The 21,150-nt window shown below is 41.8% G+C and overlaps 1 protein-coding gene across 9 annotated transcripts in view; it reads left to right on the top strand.

The window, feature by feature from the left end:
• Positions 1-21,150, top strand: part of Atp9b (ATPase phospholipid transporting 9B (putative)) — a 192,111-nt gene that overhangs the window by 90,232 nt on the left and 80,729 nt on the right. For 7 of the 9 annotated variants that reach the window (NM_001106130.1, XM_006254983.4, XM_017600875.3 and 4 more), the window contains one exon: positions 4,573-4,649. The exons of 1 other annotated variant lie outside the window; for it this stretch is intronic. In NM_001106130.1, the coding sequence (NP_001099600.1) occupies positions 4,573-4,649 (77 nt within the window). Of the gene's footprint in view, positions 1-4,572; positions 4,650-21,150 lie in introns of those variants that run through there. One more of the 9 variants, XM_063277159.1, reaches the window with a different exon arrangement.

The following is a 21,150-nucleotide window of genomic DNA, read 5'->3' as shown; positions in this document are numbered from 1 at the left end:
AGCTCTTAGAATGAAAACAGTTCTGACCTTCTTTCCTGTCATCAAGTTTTACAAGTGTGTGATTCAGTTTAGTGTGCAGACTCCATTAAAAAGTAGGTCAGGCCCTCCAGCACATGGAGTTGCCCTAAACCTAAAAGCAAACCTTTTGAAGCAGTATGTGAGAATGTATGTGTACAGACTGGCTTGTCCATGGTCTCTGTCCTCTAGAGCATGGTGTAGCATGTATGCAGATGGGGCTTTCAGAAGTGGTCGAAGCATTATGGAAGATGCATTAACTGACAATATTTGGAGACATTTATAGGCACTTGGTACAGTTTACTAAGACTTTTTTTTAAAATGAGGGCATATTTTCTTTTGCTTGTCCTTTAGTTGTTTTTCTAGTACCACATTTTTATTGTATAAGTAGCAGTTATGTGATCAAATTTTCAAAATAAAGTCTGGCTATTTTCTGTGTATGGTTTGATATATTCCTACTCTAGCTATGCATAGGTCATTAAGAATTAGTATTTGAGTACAAAGAGTCCAGTGGGAAATCAATCAAATACCAACCACAGAAGGCTATTAGCTGCTTAGTAATGTTTACAGGTATGAGACGTAGCCAGGAAGAGGCTGCAACCCAAGATCCAGAACGTAGGTGAGCACTCCTGCTCCAGGTGAGCCTGTCTCCTGCAGTGTTCTGTGTAAGTAGCAGAGTGAGCATCAGAATCTCGTGCAGAGCTTGCTGTGGGCCTGATGATTGCTAATGGCCATGACTTGTGTGCCTCTGACAGTAGGTGTAGGTCTCCTTAGCCATGTGGGCGCTGTTCCTGGTATAGATCTCTTGTGTCTTTCTCCCTTTGTCTCTGGCCACATGGAATCTATACATAGATGTGTGTGTGTGTGTGTGTGTGTGTGTGTGTGTTGAGTTCTTCAGCTCTGCTGTTGACTTTTCCAGGCCAAGTCTGTTGTCTGCTCTAGTCAGTACCCTGTCCCTGGTACTTTCCTGTTTCGCCTGGTTGTCAAGCTCCTTATCAGGGAGCATCTGTAAAGATTGTATCAGAGAACTTCTGTCAACATAGTTGGGTTCTGGCTGGTTCTAATGACTTGTCTTTATACTATTTCCCAGGTTCTGGAAGCATTACCAATATTCGACATATACTTTGCTTGCCAGATCTTTTATACATACACAGAATGCACACTACATCTTTTGCTTTTTACTGTGTTTTTGTTTTATTTTATTTGAATAAGCACCCCACTGTCTGTTAGTTTAAAGCCAGTAATCAGTCTGTTTAAGGGTCTAGGCTTATTACTTTACATCTATACGTAATTTTCTCTAGATCATCTAAAGTAATTCTCAATTTATAAGCATTGGTTGTTGAGTAAATTCCACATGCTGTCACCTCTGGTTAAAAGGTGACAACTAGGGGCTGGGGATTTAGCTCAGTGGTAGAGCGCTTACGTAGGAAGCGCAAGGCCCTGGGTTCGGTCCCCAGCTCCGAAAAAAAAAGAACCAAAAAAAAAAAAAAAAGGTGACAACTAAAATTTTTGTAAGAGGCTGATTATTTAAAATAAAGACAATAGTCAACTCGATTTACTGGATTATATTTTGTGGTCATGCATGTTAAATATTTACTTGAAGAATACTTTTCCCCTAAAATTGATGCTGTTAGCATTTTTAGATTTCATAGAAAAGTTATTTGCTTTAAAATATAGCACAACTATTTATTAGAATTGGTAGGGTATTTTATGAAATCTAGATACATGGATAGCAGGGAGGCTGCAGTATAGCCAGAGTGTTAATAACTGACCCCCTCAAATGCAGGTGTAATGGATGTGAAATTTGAAGTTCTATAGATGGACTACAAAGTGACCTTTAGACTCACCCCAAGAGACCAGCCAGTGTAGGCTAGGTGTCATGCTTATGCTAACACTGCTTGGGAAAGTTGGCATCTGAATCTTTCTATATTTTTTTTAATGACTTTAGTCAAATCTAAGGTGTAGATTTCAACCAGATGAGTATAACATTGGCTTTTAGGATTGAGTGTTCCTGAGACTTTTAAAGTATTTTCTTTCTGAAGACTGAACTAAAATTCGGTTTACTTCTAGATAGTATGTGTCATTGCTCTTAGGGATTTTGTTTTGTAGTATATACCTGATAGGGATTTCTTTGTGGCTCTGGGTTTAACATGCAAATATATTTAAGAATTATAGAGGTTTCTCAGTTTGGAGACAAAATGAGAGCTTAATTTTAGACTAAAAAAATATGGACTAAAATTCTTGCTTATAAATGCCCTTACCCCAGAGAACTCTGAACACATGTTCTGCCTCTGTCCTATTGTATCTGCTGCAGTAGTATCCAGGAGTGTGCCACGCCTTGTCCTAGAGGCTCATTTTAAGTCTAGCATCTTTTCCCTTTCTCTGTGTCTTTCTACAGGGACCTACGTCTGTCTATAAATACAAACCCTTTGTCTGAGAGAGTGAGAAGTCCTGTATAGTACTCAACTAATTTAAGCAATTTAAAGTAATTAAAAAGCATGAGACTCTGAATGACAGTGCATTTAAACTAGCTTCACTGAGTTGTCATTTTTTAGCAACCGTCAAATGAGAGAAGAGAGCGAGAGCCTCTCCAGTGTTAATATGTTCCACAGCTGTAGCATCAGGGATTGTGTCAGCACGCCATACTTCTTGTTAGGCTTGCATTCCTCTCCTTCGGTACTGTAAATTATACCAGCCGAGAATCCACAGTCTTTACAGTCTGCCTTGGTTTTTAGGATAGAGCTTTTAAGTATGATAAATCATTCTGAAGGCTTCCCTGACACTTGTTTGTTCTGCTCACCTTAAGAGTAAATCTCGTTGGAAGTTGCATTTGTTCTGAGAATATGATTTCTTCAACATTAATGGCAATTCTATATTCCAAATAAATGAGATTGGCAAAATAGGAAGAAGATGTTGATGAGGTTATATTTAACATTTAACTTGTCCTTTAATAGTGAAACAGTTCTGTGATGTGAGCAGGTTTCCGATAGTATTACCTCACCAAGTGTTAAAGTTCTCTGCCCTAAAGGCAGTCATCGTGTGCAGGAGTTTGAATGGATCATAACATGGAGAGACAACACTTGGGTAGGCAGGTGAGCTTCGTGCCCCTCATTGGCCAATCACACCTTCCTAGAACTTGCTTCAGTTCCAGACAGTGGTGCTCAGGTAGAACTACAAGACGAGCCTCTGTAGCTGCACGCCACCGCCGAGGACTAGCTTGTGAAGCAGAAACTTGAGTTCCAGGATGTGGGACATGTGGCTCTCCCTGCTCAGATGGGTACATGACAGTTCATATTTATCTCATGGGTCCTAACTTACGCTTTGCTCAATGTCACATGTTAATGCCACATCTAGGGTCATGTCCATTTTGGGGTTTTGTTTTTGTTTTGGTTCTCACTGTGTATCCCAGGCTGACCTTAAGCAGAATAGTTTATATAATTTTTGTGGTTAAATTTGTTAGAATTGTTAATTTCAGTAGTTTATATGCATATATATATATTCTTTCTACTTTGTAATTTCAGTTTTTTGGTTTTAAGGACAAAACTAGGACTACAAATGATGCATGCAGGTGTTATGTATAGGTTCCATGGTTTTAGTTTTGGCAGTTTATAGATAAATGTTTGAACCTTTATAGCATTCAGGTTAGTTATAATTTCCTTAAGTTTAAAAAATACTACACATTCCTGATCCATCATTTTTTTTTTAAAGATTTATTCATTTATTATATATAAGTACACTGTAGCTGTCTTCAGATACACCAGAAGAGGGCATTGGATCTCCTTACAGATGGTTATGAGCCACCATGTGGTTGCTGGGAATTGAACTCAGGACCTCTGGAAGAGTAGTCGGGTGCTCTTAACCGCTGAGCCATCTCTCCAGCCCGATCCATCATTTTAATAGACCAAACTTTAGAGATATCCATTAAGGAAGTGAGCAGCTTCTAAATGTAAAATCAAGTATTTTAAAATTATGTTTCTGGTGGGTTTTTGTTTGCTCAGTGACATGATTTTTGTGATGCTAAGGGTGGGTCCCAGGGCCTAGCACATGCTGGCCATGTGCTGCACTGAGTAATGTCCTGTCCTCTGATGCTGTTTCCTGATGAGCATGTGAAACAGCCACAAAGGGTCCCCTGGTCTCTTGTGCACAGCGCCACCATCAGGTAGAAGAACTGATTCCTATCTCGTCCTGATTTGGAGACTCTGCAGTGAGGTCCTCAGGAATATAGCCTTCGATGCCATCCTAACAGTGGACTGCACACCATTTCAGTAGATAGTTAGGAAAAACCCACGCTGCTCTCATTGTCAGGAAAAAGAAGATTACCACATTTTTTGCTGTTATGTAGAGGCAAATTTGTATTGTTTAAACAAATGGTATCACTTCTAACTCGCTTTTATAAGTTAAGGTTAAATTTTGTTGAACTAACCAAATCAATTAGACTGTTGGATGAATGTATATGTGCTCAAACAGTATAATATATTTTCCATCAAGACAATTAATTAGAAAGTGTTATCTATGCTTTCAAGTATTGCTATAAGGACCACTTTCATGTTTTTGCAGGTACTGTAATAGGTGTTGTCATTTATACTGGAAAAGAGACTCGAAGTGTAATGAACACATCCAATCCAAAAAATAAGGTAGGCTAGATTAAGGAGCAACTGCTTTAATGAACTCACTGTTTCCTCCAGTAGGAAAGTCTACGTAGAGCTGACTAGCCCATCTCTACAGCATGATATATAACATGAAAAACAGATTTGATTGCTGGCAGATTGTAGTACGTCCCTCTGTCTGCTGTATCTACTCTCTCAGTCATGGCCCTTCTCCTTACCTGTGTTTCCACTATGCCTTCTCCTTACCTGTGTTTCCACTATGCCTTCTCCTTACCTGTGTTTCCACTATGCCTTCTCCTTACCTGTGTTTCCACTATGCCTTCTCCTTACCTGTGTTTCCACTATGCCTTCTCCTTACCTGTGTTTCCACTATGCCTTTTCCTTACCTGTGTTTCCACTATGCCTTCTCCTTACCTGTGTTTCCACTATGCCTTCTATCTGGCAGTCAGTGCTGGGTTTCTCATCTTAGTTTACTTTATAGTTTGTGTTCTTTATGTTGATTGTTTATTTTTAAAACGACCCATTAGTGCTTTGTATTATTTATCTTGATATTATTGTTATATATAGGTTATTTCTTTCATTTCAGAAACACAGGAAAAGCATAGAGACTCCTGGTAATACTCCTAAAATTATCACTTACGCAATCAAAATGTGTTTATACATTAAATCACAACAAAAAGTTAGTGTGAATTCTCAGTATTTCTGTGTGGCTGATTCATTATTCATAATGAACTCTGTGTCAGTGTTTGAAAGTACAATTTAATGAGAAACGTTCTTACTGTTCACCTCATGCTTGTTTGAAATTATATATATATAATATATATAACTATATATAAACAAAATTCTATATTAAATATTATAAATTATATATATAAAATAATTAAATAGAGCAAATAGTTCTCACAGATCCATGTCTTACTCTGTAGCTTACTAAAAGTAAAGGTTGTATTTTTGCTGGAAAATTTTCTACTAAGCAGTAGAAATGAAATATACCCCTATCAATACATGTATATGTCTGGTATGATATAATCCATTTCTTCAGCTAAGAATTAATTTTAAAATAGTCTTTCAAAAAGTATGCCAAATGTAGTGGCTTATAGCATAAGTTCAAGGCCATCCCTGAAGTGTCTGTCTCAAAAAAAACAAAACAAAACAAAATAACAAACTAAACAGAAAAACATCATCAGCCCCATATATGGCCCAACTCCACTACAGTGGATTAACCCTCTTGCTTGCTGATGTGAGTGGGGCCTGCTAGCAAGTCTCCCACAAAGCAGCTGTCAGTTATGAGTGGATAGATGGATGGATGGATGGATGGATGGGTGGGTGGATGGATGGGTGGGTGGATGGATGGATGGGTGGGTGGATGGATGGGAGCAAGGAAGGAAGGGAGAAAGACAGACAGACAGCAGACAGTATCCAACAGAAAATGAATGGTGAAAGTTTGCGTATATGATGAAATTGTGCCAAATGTTTAGTATCCGTTTCACCAGATTAAATAGTTAAATTAAATTAAATTCAGATAGATCAGGTTTGTGCATATATATCCTACTGTAATTTCTATATGAACTTTAACTGTGATGATGAGAAATGTCCCTTTAGATTTATTTAGCAAACTCTATTCTGGCTATCAAATAGACCTTAGTCACTACTCTAACACTAGAACTAAAGTTATGTTAAAACAATTTTGTAGTTAATTATAGAATGATGTTCATATTTATACATATTTTCAAACAAGTGTGACAATTGTTTCCTCCAGGGAACAAGTAGAGTATTCTAGTGCACATGCACCATCAAGACTTCTCTTACTGTTTTCACTCATGTGTTTATGGTGATATTGGGGATAATTTAATTTTAAGCAATAAGTTTAACATTTTAAAAGCTACTTTTTAATTATACTTTTGAATTCCTCCTTACTCTCCAGTTGCACTTACATCCTGCTGTTTTTCATTGTCTCACAACTTCACAGCTTTAGTCTCTGTTCACGTTTCATGTTGGCTCACTGTGCTTCAGATGCGTTTATCATCATAGTTGAGGATCCTCACATTTGCTTTGTCACTGGGGAACAATCTAGGCTTTGCCATTGACCAGGTTCTAGACTTTGAACAAATGTTTTAACTCTGCATCTTCATGTTCACATCTGTAAAATAGAGATGGTACCAACATGTGGTTGAGAATCAGCTGCTTCACGTGTTGCTTTAAAAAAAAAAAAACTTGATACCTAACAAGTGCTCAGTAGATGCTAATGTTGTAATTATTATTATAACTATTATTTTATTGTTGTTGTTTTGTACTTTGACTGGCCTGGAACTCATAGGTACCTTCCTGCCTCAACAGAATTTTGGAATGTGCATCACCACACTCAAGCTACATCACAGTTCCTAATACTGTTTTGTGACGTGAAATATTATCAGTCTCAGTTCTTATTTCCAATTTAAAATTAGAAACAAACTTGCTGATTCGTATGTAGTAATCCTAAGAAGCTGGGGCTGGGGCAGTGCACAGTGGGCACTCTTCTTTCCAGCACCCACAATCTGTAACTCTAGTCACAGGGCATCTGACCCCTTCTTCTGGCCTCTGTGGGCACAATGGCTCCCCTAGAACAGAGGATACAGAGGGTTGTAAGCTGCCATGTGGATGCTGGCCAATAAGCCCCAGTCCCTGCCAAACATCAAGTGTTTTTAGTCAGTGAAGGGAGCCTTCTCTCCAGCACCTCTTCTCTTGTGCTATTTGAAATATCCTCGTTTCCTTGGTGTTAGTGAGGATAGGATATTGTTGGAGTTTTACAGGCTTATAGTACAGCTTTGGCTCTGCCATTACTAGCCTTCACAGATAGATATAAAAGTCTCATCAGTTGGCCCCACGCTGGGCCTTACTTGGTACTTAGTCTCCTCCCTTTTTAGCCATACTCATATAAATGACAGCTGAGGTCTATAGACTTACTACACCATGGGTCATTCTTAGAATCTTTTCTGAAAACCATTAATCTTACATTTTTAAAGCTATCTAAAATCTAATCTTAAAGTAATTTTTATATTCATTCCTCAAGTTTGTCATTTCTGTGTGCTCACGTCCGTCTCTTTTCCTCCTCTGGTTCTTCATTGGCCCATGTCCCTTCAACTGACGCCTCAGAGCTCAGGGGCACTCTGTCTGCAGCCGAGCCTGCCTAGAGTGGGGCTCCTTGGGAGGCGTTCCTACAGGCTTGATATTCAGACCCTTTTGTAACTTGAGACTTAACCCAAAGGATAAATGAATTATATGTGTTTACTGTGTAAGCAGTGGAGTCTCTCCAAGTGTTCAATGCTGGTTTTAGATTAGTAAAGTTCAAGGAAGGACTTCAGCCAGGCTGCTGTGGACCAGACAGCTAGGACTTTGCAGGCAATTACTGGTTTTGCTCTATTAAATGAAAAAGAATGTGATGTTGACTGTAACTCCAGAAGAGAAGAGACAGAAATGGATGTTTGCTGTTTGCATGGCATTTTTCTGAAAGTTATATCCTAGCGTGGTGTAGTGTTTAGACTTCAGAGGTGACTAGTGCAAGCAAAACTAAGCATTTCAGAGGGAAAGAGGATTAATTTTCCTTAGCTCTGCTGGGTTTCCACTAGCAAATATGTCTTGACCTCTTAATTCTGACAGTGATCCTAAGCAGGGGAGCTTGATTGACATGGTGCTTAATTGGAATTTAACTGTGGAGCTCACTGCTGGCAGAGTAGGTATTGCTTGAAATATCTATAATTCTGAATGAGTGGGTAGTGGCTACCAGTCAGGATGAGCTGATAATATACTATACAGACCACGGTGGCCTCTGCAGCATTCTCACACATATTTTGTGCCAGACTCTATGCGACTTGCTCATCATGAGGCCATGATGATCTACATTGGTAACCGAGTCCCATGACCACTAGGATAGGCCAGCATCTCACATGCTGGCTTTAATGGCTTTTACTAATGAGTGCACAGGGTCGGTATCATTGGCCAAAGCAATTAGATGACCTCATATAAGTTCAGGGTATCAGGAAAGTACAGCCCTCCCTGTGATCCAGCAGTGTGAGAGTTGGAAATATCTATGGAGCAGTATTGGCACACTTACAGTGTGCTTACAGAAGATATTCTCCTAGAGTCTTCTGGCTGATAAGGAAAAAAAAGTGGAATTCCAAAGAATGTTTGTTTCAAAAGTTGAACAGGGGAAACAGGAAAAGTAACCAGGACAAAAGACAGCTGAGTGAAGAGGTCATTGGATCTGCAGGAGGGAGGAATAGAGATGGATACAGATTGCAGGGGTCACTGATTTAGAAGTCTGAAAAATACTGGCATAATTTAGAAGTTGCCTTAGGTTTTCAAGACACAAATTCAGGTTAGTGTTCTTAGTGTCAGAGAAGCGTAAGGGGTACCTCAGGATGGGGGTGGGTATCATGTTGCAGGAACTGAGCTCAGGGTTAAGGGAAGGGAAGACTAACGTATTTTATGATCAGGATCCCAGACCAGGAAGAAGTAATATTAATTAAAGGAGCAAGGAGCTGAAGGAAGAGGAAAATGAGAGGAAGAGAGAGGAACGTGTAGAGGGAGGAAGCAAGAGAGAATTTAGGAAAGAAAGATTGTACTATAAGACAAAGGATTTTTTTTTTTTGATATGATTGTGTTTTTCCTGGTGAGAAAATTCAGTATCACAGTAACAGTTCCAGGAAAGAATAAAGGGCATTGATCATCTTCCACAAGACATCTATTTGTCTTCCACAAGAGCAAGTTTAGTGTAGGCATCCAAGGGTCCCTAAAACACATTGTTAAGTACTTAGAAAAAAATCTCATGGTGTTACCTGGCCACTCTTCCCCGGTGGTTTACATCCTGCCTTCACTTTGATGTACACATGTGAGAACTGTGCAAACTTGCAGAACTCCTTTAGGCTCCTAAGATTAAAAATGGTTCAGGAAAACCTATTGACTTAATGATAAATAATGAATCCTGGTCCAGTAGCAGAGTTGACAGGGAACTTGGTCAGGGATTAACACAGTTCCCAAAAGGGCCAGGGATGAAAGCCTAGCCATTCAGCTTTGACACTGTTGAACAGCTCCAAAGATACAGCTCTTCTTGAAATTATATGTCAGTGATGTACTTAGTGACAAACCAAGGTCTTTTATTATCCATGTTGCAAGAGTCTCTACTCACACCAACAGATAGGTCCTGGGTTTATCTAGAGCTGTGACAGGTGTCAGAGAGCAGAACTACAACCTAGAGAAGGACCATCCTGGTCTGGGGCCAGGAAACTGTCCAGATGTGACCCAGAGGCCTCCCGTGCTGGAAAGTAGACAAACTCTAAAGAGGAGGGATCTGAAAATGATTATCCAGAGGCATGTCTGCCAAAGGAAGTAAGGCTGTCTGTCCTTGGTGACAAAGTGGAGTGAGTACAGCTGGGGAAAGCAATTGTAGAGTGGAGGTATGGCTGTGTCAGGCTGCAAACCTATGGCTGTTTTGAGGAGCCATCTTGCCTTTTTATCTCAAAATAAATGTGTTTTCCAGCTACATATTGACAGAGGCAAGGACTAGCATTGCATGAGTTTGTGATAGTACCATTTTGTTATTCAAGGAGGCCTTTAAGTCTTGCCCTCCACGCTGGCTTGGAGACTGTTACAGCATATGGGTCTTGTTGACTAACAGAGAGATGCAGTTCCCTTTCATGAAACATTCAGTACCCAGGCTCCACATCTGTCACCTCTATGCTTCTACTTCTGTTCATGCTGTTCATGCACTTTATTGACCTGCAGTATCATTTCCCTGTATCTTCTGCTCTGGGTGTGGCTCTCCATCAGCTTTCTGTCTGTCACTTGCTGTGAGTGCACTGGAATCCATCTTAGTTAAGTTTCAGTTGCTGTGATAAAATACCCTAACAAAGGCAGCCTAAGGTAGAAAGGGTGTTGTCTCCCAGGTCAAGGTGGCAGAGAAGTGCTAGTGTCACAGCCTGAGGCTGCTGATTATGTCATATCCAAGTCAGAAGGCAGAGGGAACTGCTTCTCAGCACTCATTCGTTACCGAGACCTTGTGCTCGGGTCTTCCCATCCCAGTTAAGTCAGTCAAGGTATCCCCCACAAGCATTCTCGGAGGCCTATCTTTCAGGTGGCTCCAGATTCTGTGAAGCTCAAAACTCGTAGTCATTGCCACAAAACATGGTTTGTAGCAGAGACATAATGCACACCCACCAGGACCCAGCAAAGGTTATCCCTGCTGACCTTCCTTGGAGCTTTTCTACTCAGACCTCCCCTCTCACCATCAGTTCCCAAAGGCATGTTATTCTGCCAGGCTCTGGTCTTGGTGAGGCTGTTCCAGTAGACCCCTCTTCCACACCTAGGAAGGCACCAACTCCCACCAGCCCCATTTCTCTCTGGATTCCTGACAGAATGTCAACTTTCCCACTTATGCTGGAGAATCCATAAGGCCCTGTTTGTGCCTATTTTATCTTATTGGCTCTCTCGAGGCAGCATTTCTCTGTGTAGCCTTGACTGTCCTGGAACTCAATCTGTAGACCAGGCTGGCCTCAGACTTAGATCCACCTGCCTTTGTCTGCTTCCTGAGTGCTGGGATTAAAGGCATCTCCACCACAAGCAGGCAACTGTTTTGTGCCTTTTAAAACGTCTGCAGAGCTAAGCAGATGGACAAGTGAACATTGAATATTCACCCAATTTTATAGGTAGCTAGCTTCATAAATAGACTTTTAATCTTGCTGTTTTGCCTGCCTTAGCTAATATCTCTTGTCTTTGGCATATTTCCCTTATTTCTTTGCTTCGTTACCTTGTTTTTTGTTTGTTCTTTTCTAGTTGATTAAAAATAAAAAGCCAATCCTTCAACCTGGTATGACTTGTGAGAATTAGGGAGAATGGCCTGGCCTCTCTGATACCCAGGCTTGTGCCAGGTACTCTCCAGCTCCTTTCTCTTCTCTGTGGTTGTGGCTATCATGCACTTAGGCCCTAGATACAGATTTTTATTGGAGTTGAAATATACAGAAAGCATGTCTGGCTGCCAGCCTTGCTCCTCCTCCTGTGGCATGGCTATACTGCTTCTTCATGCCAGCAACTGTACTGCCTGCCCCAGTGCTATGCCCGTGAGACATGGAAATGCAAACCCCTGACTTCCAGATTCTAGCATAGTGCAGTCTAGAGATAGTCTCTGCTCTGATGTCTGCCCTAGACTGTCCTGGGTGAGTTAGGGGTCTGTAAGTGGAGCGACTGACTGATGCAACACTCTGACTGACTGTTTTGGATTCCTTGTTAATTTCGTTCCTGCTCTCTAACAGCAAGGAAGCATAGCTGTATGCTAAAAGTGCAGTGTTATCATCCAGATGCAGGGATAGCTCTCTGACTTTTCTAGTTCTTATCCTGTGACTTACTGGAGAGAGAGATGGACTGTACTCCTATTTGGAAGTTTTAAAACTTTGAACAAATAAGAAGTTTTTATTACTAGGCAACTTACAATGAAATTTGGTGAAAGTTTAAATTACAAGGACTACCACTTCAGTAATGGACTGCTTTATAAAACCTAGCCTTAGATGTATTTAATAAGATGATACTTGATTACATTTAAGAGGGAAAATTCTTAGAGAAGGTTAAGGAAAATCAATCGTGACAGGTTGCCATTTTCATGCCGCTCATAATAATAAGTTGCTCAGAGCAGAAACATCAAGGATGAAATGATAATACAAATTGCTTCAAGCAGTTATTGTAATCCCTCGGGCATATTGATTTGTGTTTCTAATAAAAAGATGCTTTCAGATGTCTCATTGACAGAGACAGGTGACAGGTGCCATTATGGGAATTAGAGCTGCCTTGCGCTGTCTGGATTGTTGCAAGGCGTTTTCAGACAATAGAACCAAATAGAGTCAACCGTGGGGTACATTCCCAGTTGAAATCAAGGCAGTTTTGGAAAATGGCCTTTTTATTTTTAAAAGGACCATTTATTAATATTTTAAGAGTCCTCTTGATCTATAGTAAGATGTCACACTAGACCAGCTGGCTTTTGCCTTTTCTATGGCTCCATGCCATCAGAGGACCCCTTGTTTCTCTAGTAGCTGCCTTTTTGAGAATATGGTTTCAATAATGTGTGCATGTTCTCATGGGGAGAACATGGTGGTGTGCTCAGCCTCCTGGATAGAGACTCATGCCTTTCTCACAACTGTTATTAATATCAACAAATCATAGTGTTTTCAAGTCTCATCAGGAAAATATCAGCCACCATCAAGCCAACCATGAAGCTTTCTAATAGCACAGATGAGATGGAGCACATCTGCTTGAGCCACCATCACTGTGTCCAGCACTGGCCTCACAGCCACACACAGCTCTGCATGGTGAGCACACGTGGCCTTAGGACTTTAGGAGACAGGAAAGACGCTATCCTGATGATAACTGAGACCTGCTCTACAAACACGGAAACCTCTAAAGTACAAATGTCAGCTTTGTCCCTGAATTCCTTTAAATTTGACTATAAATCTAATGCCCTGAATAGGAAATGAGTTATTTAAATGCTTATTTCTTCATTACATTCTGCATAAGCAATGCTTATTGTATTTTTGTCTGTATTAGGTAAGAATACATTTGGTAGTGTCTCCTTATGTGTTAGTACAGTAATCTCAACTCAGCAGAGATTTTACTGTGAGTTGGCGATTTCATTATTATGTTCATTGTATTTATTAAACTCCTTGATTCCTTACCTTGAGGCCTTGAAAACTGTTAGGAACTTGTGATAATACTTAATTTTTCATATTTCTGGCATTAGTAAGATCCTCTTCTCCCATATCATTTGACACAGTTCTGATGATGTGTCCTGTGAGTAAGCTAGGACAGTCCCCAGACTTGTGTGTAGAGTGTAGCACAGTGGGCAGAGAGAGCGTGTTAGAGAAGAGTGGAGGTAACAGCTTCTGTCACTCAAGGTCTCAGACAGCTATATTATGTCAGAAGATTTCTAGCAACTTACCCCTACCTGTCCGTCTGTCCGTTCCTGTGCAGATGGAAGCCTCCGTGGCCGTCCTCTGTATCTGCAGGTCACACTGCTGCTGTAGAGTCAGAGGCAGACTTCACTGGGGACGAGTTTAAGCCAGCAGTCAGCTCAAAAGTAGAGCCCTTAGGCTGTCATGGTTCCCTGCCAAAGTCCACTGCAGTGGATGGGGATGGGCTCTGTGGAGCATGCTCACCTCTCTCCCTTCATTCGGCTGCCTCCCTCCTCCATCCCTCACTCCCTGTGCTGTACTCTTTCAGCAGGAAGTGGGGGTGATAAGGTTCACTCCTTATTGCACCAGCTTGTTCAAATGTTTGCCGTTGCTCTGATGATAAACAGTAGCCTCTCTGCTGTGTGCCACAAACCCTTCTTTATTCTTCCGTCCCTCCTCTCTCCATTCAGTGCTGCTGTCCTAGGAGGGCTTGCTTTGTCTGTCTCAAGCTTGTAGGGCCATCTGGCCACACACTGTGTAGACCAATGATTATTCTGCCTTATCAATCACAGTTTCTTGGCTTGGACTGTCCATTTATCTTGGTGTTTCTGGCACTCTGTACATGCTAGTTTCTCAGTAAATGCTCTGTGAAGATAGGAGTCAGCCGAGACAACTACTTAGTTACTTATCCCTGTCTTCCGTAAGTTTTAAATAGCATAGAGGCAGGACTTGGATTGTATACATTCTTTTTTTTTTTTTTCCTTTTCTTTTTTTCGGAGCTGGGAACTGAACCCAGGGCCTTGCGCTTGCTAGGCAAGTGCTCTACTACTGAGCTAAATCCCCAACCCCGATTGTTTACATTCTTATATCCCATGTTCCTCACACAGCCAATAGCTGCAGGGAAACCAAACGAAGAGTTAAAAAAGAACTAAAAATGACTCTTTTGAACATGATTTCTAATAGTTGCGCCACCTTACCTCTAAGCAGGGGACTGCCTGTTGTATTTCTAGTAAGGACTGAAAACAGCACTGCTTTAGTGAGAGGTTAATTCAAAGAGTGGCTTTGCCTTCAGCCTCTTCTCCTGTACATTGCACTTGGTGAATAGACTGTACTAATGTGCTTGAGGTGTGACTTACTGTGATAGGGTCACATCCACACAACCAGATCACTGTCCCCACGCTTTGGTACTGCTGTGGAATAGATGTTGTGCATCACACTAATGTTGATGACCACCATCAAGTGTGCTACACAGCCATGCCATTGCTAAACTGCATCGTGGGCACTTTTGCTTAACTCCCAAATAAAGACTTAAAAATAGAAATGAAAGACAAACACGAACACAGCATAGCTACAGAGAGTTCATTAACCTGTGGAAATGAGCGAGTTGTATATGACACAATTGAGGGAGAGATTTGTTTTGTTTTGGTTGAATATTTAGTCATTCAAGCAACAATTTTCTTAACTTAAAGTCAATAATTTGTTTTGTTATTACAATTACAAAAATTGTTTCATAGCCTTAAGATATAGACATGGTCTGAATCACACAGTGTAGAGAATAGAATTTTCATAATGGATCAATTTAATACGTTTTTAATTCCAAACAATATAAAGAAAAATGACTACTCTGAGTTTAATCTTGGTCTCAGATGATACATTTGCCTCTTGTATGGGTGAAGGCAGATCATGAGGTACTCTGCCTCTTCCCAATGGACAGAGAACACAGCATCACCATCAGAGAGTGATGCTGAATGGCAGAAGGCTAGGCTCAAGTCTCTTTGCAGTCCTAGATCAGTGGTCCAACCTCTTCTGATGTACATCCCTGAATGGTGATCTTCTAGATAGTAAATCATAGCAATTTTAGTGGTGGTTTATATATCTAATTTACCCAAAAAAAAGAGGCCAGGCATGGTGGTGTACACCTTTGATTCCAGTTTTCTGCTGGCACATCTCTGTGTGTTTTAGACCAGCCATAGCTGCTGACGTGTGTATCTGTATATGTGTGTACTTAACGTGTCTTGAGGCAGGGTCTTATGTGACCCACGCTGACTTCCAACTTGCTTTCTTAGCCCAAGCTGGCCGTGGCCTCTCTTTATGCTTTCACCTCCTTAGTTGCTGGCATTTTAAGACAGAGAAGTTTGGTTTTGAGGAACTGGATACTGTTGAGATCCAAGAGACAGTTCTTAAGGGGAATTGCTGTGAAGTTTAGGGATTAAGTGACAGTGATGTAGAAGCAAGGCCCTCAGATGTACTCATGTGGCCTGCCATAAGTTGGGGAGCTGGTAGAGAGTCAGGTCCTGAGGGATATAGGCTCCTTTCCTCTTGCTGCACTCCTGGGGCTGAGGTGTGGAAACTATATAGTAGCAATTTTTGCCTGTGTCTCTGCATGATGGGCATCCCCGTGGGAGAGTTACAGTCCTTACCAGCCAACCTCAGTTGGCTGCCTAATCCCATGGAAAACCCCACAGGCTCTTAAGAATCATGCAAGCAAGAGTATCAAGCTTCTGTGCCCTGGGAAGGAGCTAATTGGAGAGGAAAGCTAGCAACTTTCCTCTATGGTACTGTGGCTGTGAAGAAGTGATAAGGCCTGTGGCAGGACTGTAGCACTGACAGTGGTGTCACATGCATTGGTACGAGCATCAAAGATGCCCTTCTCCTTAGATGCCACAGGAGTCTCCACACCATCTCCTAGAACTTAGATGTGGAGTAAAGAAGCAGTCGCAAAGACCTGAATGTGAGTTCATATAAATGAAGAAATTTAATGTGTTTGCCTAGACTATAAGCCCATCCTATAAGATAGTGTCCACTGCCCTAAAACTTCTCAAGCTTTGTCTCAAGATAGAGAATTCCACAGGCCATTAGAGAAGATCCTGGATCTCCTCTTTGAGATGTTTTTGTGTGTGTGTGGGGGGGTACTAATGATGTTGAAGTCTTGGGATAGGTACTTTTTGTGTTGGGCCAAGGACAGTCATGTCAGGAAACCTTTAGAACTATCACATTGCAACAGAAAGCAGAAGCTGCCTTTAAGGAGCATGGATTCTCAAGTGTCACATCCTAGAGTCTGATTGGAGCTTGACTTTCATGGGCTAAATGGATGTGGGACTCACTGTTTGGAGGGCTCCAGTGACCTTAGATCAGTAGGATTACAAAACTAGAAGTTACATATTGGGATATAAAAAGATGATAGTTCTGAGGTCTGGGGCCAAGAGAGAACTGTTTAAACTTAGCCCAGAGATAGAGGTGTCCACACTGATAGGGAATGTTAGTATCAGGGAGGATGTATAGAAGAATCCATAAAGAAAAAAGATGGCTGATTAGCTAGACCCAAAGGAGGCAAGTTCATAGTCTTCAGAACATATGATAGCTGACTGCAGGGAAGGTGCAAGTGAGTATATTTGTATGACCCTGACGTAGGAAGTATGTTTGCCTCAGTGAAGTAGGTGAGACCTGTGGCCTTAGGGAAATCTTAGGAATTTGGACGAGGAGACTGGGAGAAAAAGCCTGCAGAGGAGGTCTGAGAAGACTGAGCACAGTGCTAAGTGCAGGTGAAGGCTTGTCTTATACTGCAGTGAGATTTTTGTCAGCCAGACTTTGTTCAGGTGTAGAGGCAGTGATAAGGAGTTGACTTTGCTGTAAGGGGTGTCTGGGAAGCAACTTAGAATAAGCTGAAGTCCAGAAACAGAACCTGGAATGTTCTGCATCTGGGGTCAGGCACAGCACCTGTAGGTCTCTTCTGGAGAAGTGGCCCTGTAGTGACCCTAGGCACAGCACCTGTAGGTCTCTTCTGGAGAAGTGGCCCTGTAGTGACCCTAGGCACAGCACCTGTAGGTCTCTTCTGGAGAAGTGGCCCTGTAGTGACCCTAGGCACAGCACCTGTAGGTCTCTTCTGGAGAAGTGGCCCTGTAGTGACCCTAGGCACAGCACCTGTAGGTCTCTTCTGGAGAAGTGACCCTGTAGTGACCCTAGGCACAGCACCTGTAGATCTCTTCTGGAGAAGTGGCCCTGTAGTGACCCTAGGCACAGCACCTGTAGATCTCTTCTGGAGAAGTGGCCCTGTAGTGACCCTAGGCACAGCACCTGTAGATCTCTTCTGGAGAAGTGGCCCTGTAGTGACCCTAGGACTAGAGGGACTGCTCTACAGCATGCCTCCTCTGCAGCTTAGGACCGCTTTGTACTGAGGTAACAGGGTTTTGAGAAAGAGAAAAGAAAATAGGCTGAAAATCAAGGTAAGCATCAGAGTCACAATGAGGTATGATACACTTTGTGTTATGAGCAGAGGAGGGGTTGAAAATCCCTTTTGCTGAAAGTAAGGGTTCTGTAGAAAAGTCACCCTTGTGCCCTGGTAGATGATTAGTCTATTTAGGAGATGGAAAATCAGAAAGGTCAGGGTGCTAAGAATGCTGTTGACAGACTTCTTAGTAGGTTAGTAGGCACTCATGCATGCTAGGAATGTGCTTAAGCACTGAGCTAAACCCACAATCTAGAACCCAAAAGTTAACATATGTGCTTGGAGATGGTGGGGGACTAGGAAGACAGCTCAGCTGGTAAAGTGCTTATCTCACAAACCTGGAGACCGGGGTTCTGTCCCAGCACTGGGGTAGTAGAGAAAGGCAAGATCCCCAGGAGCTCTCAGGCCAGCCAGCCTTGCCTACTAGGTGAGCCCCAGGACTGTCCCAGAGGAACCAGAGATAGCTCTGAAGAAAGGCCTGAGGCTGACTCTGGCTTTCGAAGGTACATGCGTGTAGAACACCAAGAGGCCTGTATTTCATTGTTTTATCTGCTTTCTCTACATGTTCGCGCATACTGCCTTTGTGCCTGGTGCCCACAGAGGCCAGGAGGGTCAGAATTCCTAGAACTGGAGTTACAGATGGTTTTGAGCTGGTTGCTGAGAACCAAACCACGTCCTTTACAAGAGCAGCCAGTGCTTTTGACCACAAGCGATCTCTCTCTTTCCCCAAGGTTCTATATGATAAAAGCAAAAATTTTCATAATTATAAATGTACTCACATCTTATTACCAGAAGTTATGTTCTCTCCAACTGTGATTTCCCTGCTACTGGCATCCCTGACTTTCTTTCTTAGTTTCCTATTTTTAGTCATTTAACTTTTTTTTTTTTTTTGGTTCTTTTTTTTTCGGAGCTGGGGACCGAACCCAGGGCCTTGCGCTTCCTAGGTAAGCGCTCTACCACTGAGCTAAATCCCCAGCCCCTAGTCATTTAACTTTTACTGTCATCTCCACCATTACATGGTAACCTGTCTTCTGAGCTTCTGCAGCTTGGGCATGGCAATAAAATGGACAATGTAAGGTTCGTTGTCATCTTTTGACCATATAGAGCTGTGTGTATAAAGTGTCCATTCAAATTCTGTAGAAGTAACTGATATAACCTTATATTTCATAAATTATAGAACAGGAACCTGGAGGCAGGAACTGATGCAGAGGCCGTGGAGCGGTGCTGCTAACTAGCTTGCTCTTCATGGCTTGCTGGGTCTACCTTCTTATAGAAACCGGGATGATCAGCCCAGGGAGGGCACCACCCACCATGGACTGGGCCCTCCCACCCTTGATCACTAATTGAGAAAATGCCTTACAGCTGGCTCTCATGGAGTTATTTCCTTATGGGAGGTTCCTTCCTCTGTGATAACTCCAGCTTGCATCAAGTTGACACACAAAACCAGCCAGCATACTAGAAAACTTCTGACTGACATTTGAATTTTGCTAGCAAGAAAGATCAATATATCTTGGTTTAATTTTTTAATTTTTTTTATTGACAACACAGATAATGCAAAAATACTACTTCAATGCACTTAAAATAACCATCAGTTCAGTGACTCTTCACAGTAGGCCGTCTGAAGGTCCTGAAGACACTCCCTTCCCTTTCTTAAATGACACGCTCAGTTAGATCTCTGTCCACCTGGCATTGTTTTGAGTGTGTATGGACAAGGCCCAAGCTTCTACTTTTCAATGTGTTGATGTAGCAGAGACCAGATTACCCCTGTGCAGTGGCTGCTGTCTGCCTCAGTACATTTCCTGCCTCTTCAGCCCGGAAGAGCGGTGCCTGGTCTGGTCTGTCTTTATCCTGTCATCTCCACAGCATGACTATACATGCCACTCAGGGCCTCCTCGTGCTTTGGGCTATTATGTATTCAAAAACATTTTGAGACTGTAAACAAGTCAGTTATAACTGCATCTCATCACTGCAGAGTTTTTCAAGACAATTGATTTTATAATTTAGTCTTTAATTAGTATTTTGTAACCCTTTAAATATTTTTGTAATTTTCTAAAAGTTTCATACAATTTTATTGTTACTTGAAATTTTTATGCTGCTTTAGGCATTATCTTTAAATTTTTTATTATGTTTGCTGCAATATAAAAATAAAACCCTAGGCTGAGGGTGGAGCTCACTTGGTAGAGTGCTTGCCCAGCATGCACAAAGCCCAGGGTTTGATCTGCAGCGCCACAGAAAGCCAGACATGGTAGTGCACTGCTGTAACCTTAGTCCTCAGCTACACATGGGGGTTTGAGGCTAACTTGAGCTGTGTGTGTGTGTGTCCAGCTATTGTAATTAGAATGTGTATGAACACTTGGTACCCACTTGGTGGCACTGTTGGGGATACTGGAGACTTTTGGGACATGGGGCCTAACTGGTCAGCTTCAGCAAGTAGGGGCCAAGGAGGAAGAGACTGAAGGAGGAGAAGAAAAGGGTTACCAGGCACCCGTCTCTTTGTTTGATACGTGCCCCATTTAGGAGTCAGGCAGGAATGATAAAATGGGTTGAAGTCAGGCAGGCTAAATAACAGACTGTACAAAGGAGTGTTCTAAGCTAGAGATGGCCGCTAGCTTATAAGTTGTTGGAGATCATAGAGGATAAAGAAATTATTAGTTTTATTTGTAAAGCAATGTAAACCAAAAATGAAGCTTATGTGTGTTAGTTATTAGTTATCTACATGGAGTTATCCTTGTCAGAGGAAATCGTTTATCCATTTAAGCAATTTCATCTTCATTTTTCTCCGTGGAACATTAACAAATGAACACCAGTAGCGACCTAGTCCACCCACACTCCCTATAGGAAAGCCTTGGGCTCCCTACTTGCTGACTCTCCTCTCTTGTGTTCCCAACTACTTAACGTAGCAACACATTTTTCTTCTGAGCAGGAAGCCTCTGCCAACTGCCTCTAGGATTTGAAGGTCTTCCCTATCCTTCAGACCTTGAAATGCTGTGTCTGGTCTGTCTGTCCTTCATCCTGGTCAGCATTAGTGCTTGTTGCTGTCCTGACCTTTGTTCTCAGCAGAAATGCTGAGGGCTCAGGAGATTCTACTCAGAACTGGGCTGTTTCTGGTTCAGCCATGAACAGCATTCATCCAGAATTAGAACCTGTTGACTCTATTTTGCCATAAGACAATTCACTAATTACTAGAATTTTAGCTCTTTGAGTTTAGGGCAACCTTTTCGTCATTATGTGGCATGCTTGTTTTTAACAGCTAATATGTGTAATTACATTTAAAGTAAATGCGCTCCAAGTGCTTTAGCAGCGTTTTGATATTGGTGCTGTGACCTAGCAGTGTCTTCTGCTGGTTGAATAATTAATTTGTTTCTAAGAGCTTTTGAGTTTGATAGTTGCCTAA

The sequence above is a fragment of the Rattus norvegicus genome, chromosome 18, assembly GCF_036323735.1.
Source record: "Rattus norvegicus strain BN/NHsdMcwi chromosome 18, GRCr8, whole genome shotgun sequence".
In the NCBI taxonomy this organism is placed as follows: Eukaryota; Metazoa; Chordata; class Mammalia; order Rodentia; family Muridae; genus Rattus; species Rattus norvegicus.
Note: the sequence above shows the minus strand (reverse complement) of the source record. Positions and strands in the feature narration are given on the sequence as shown.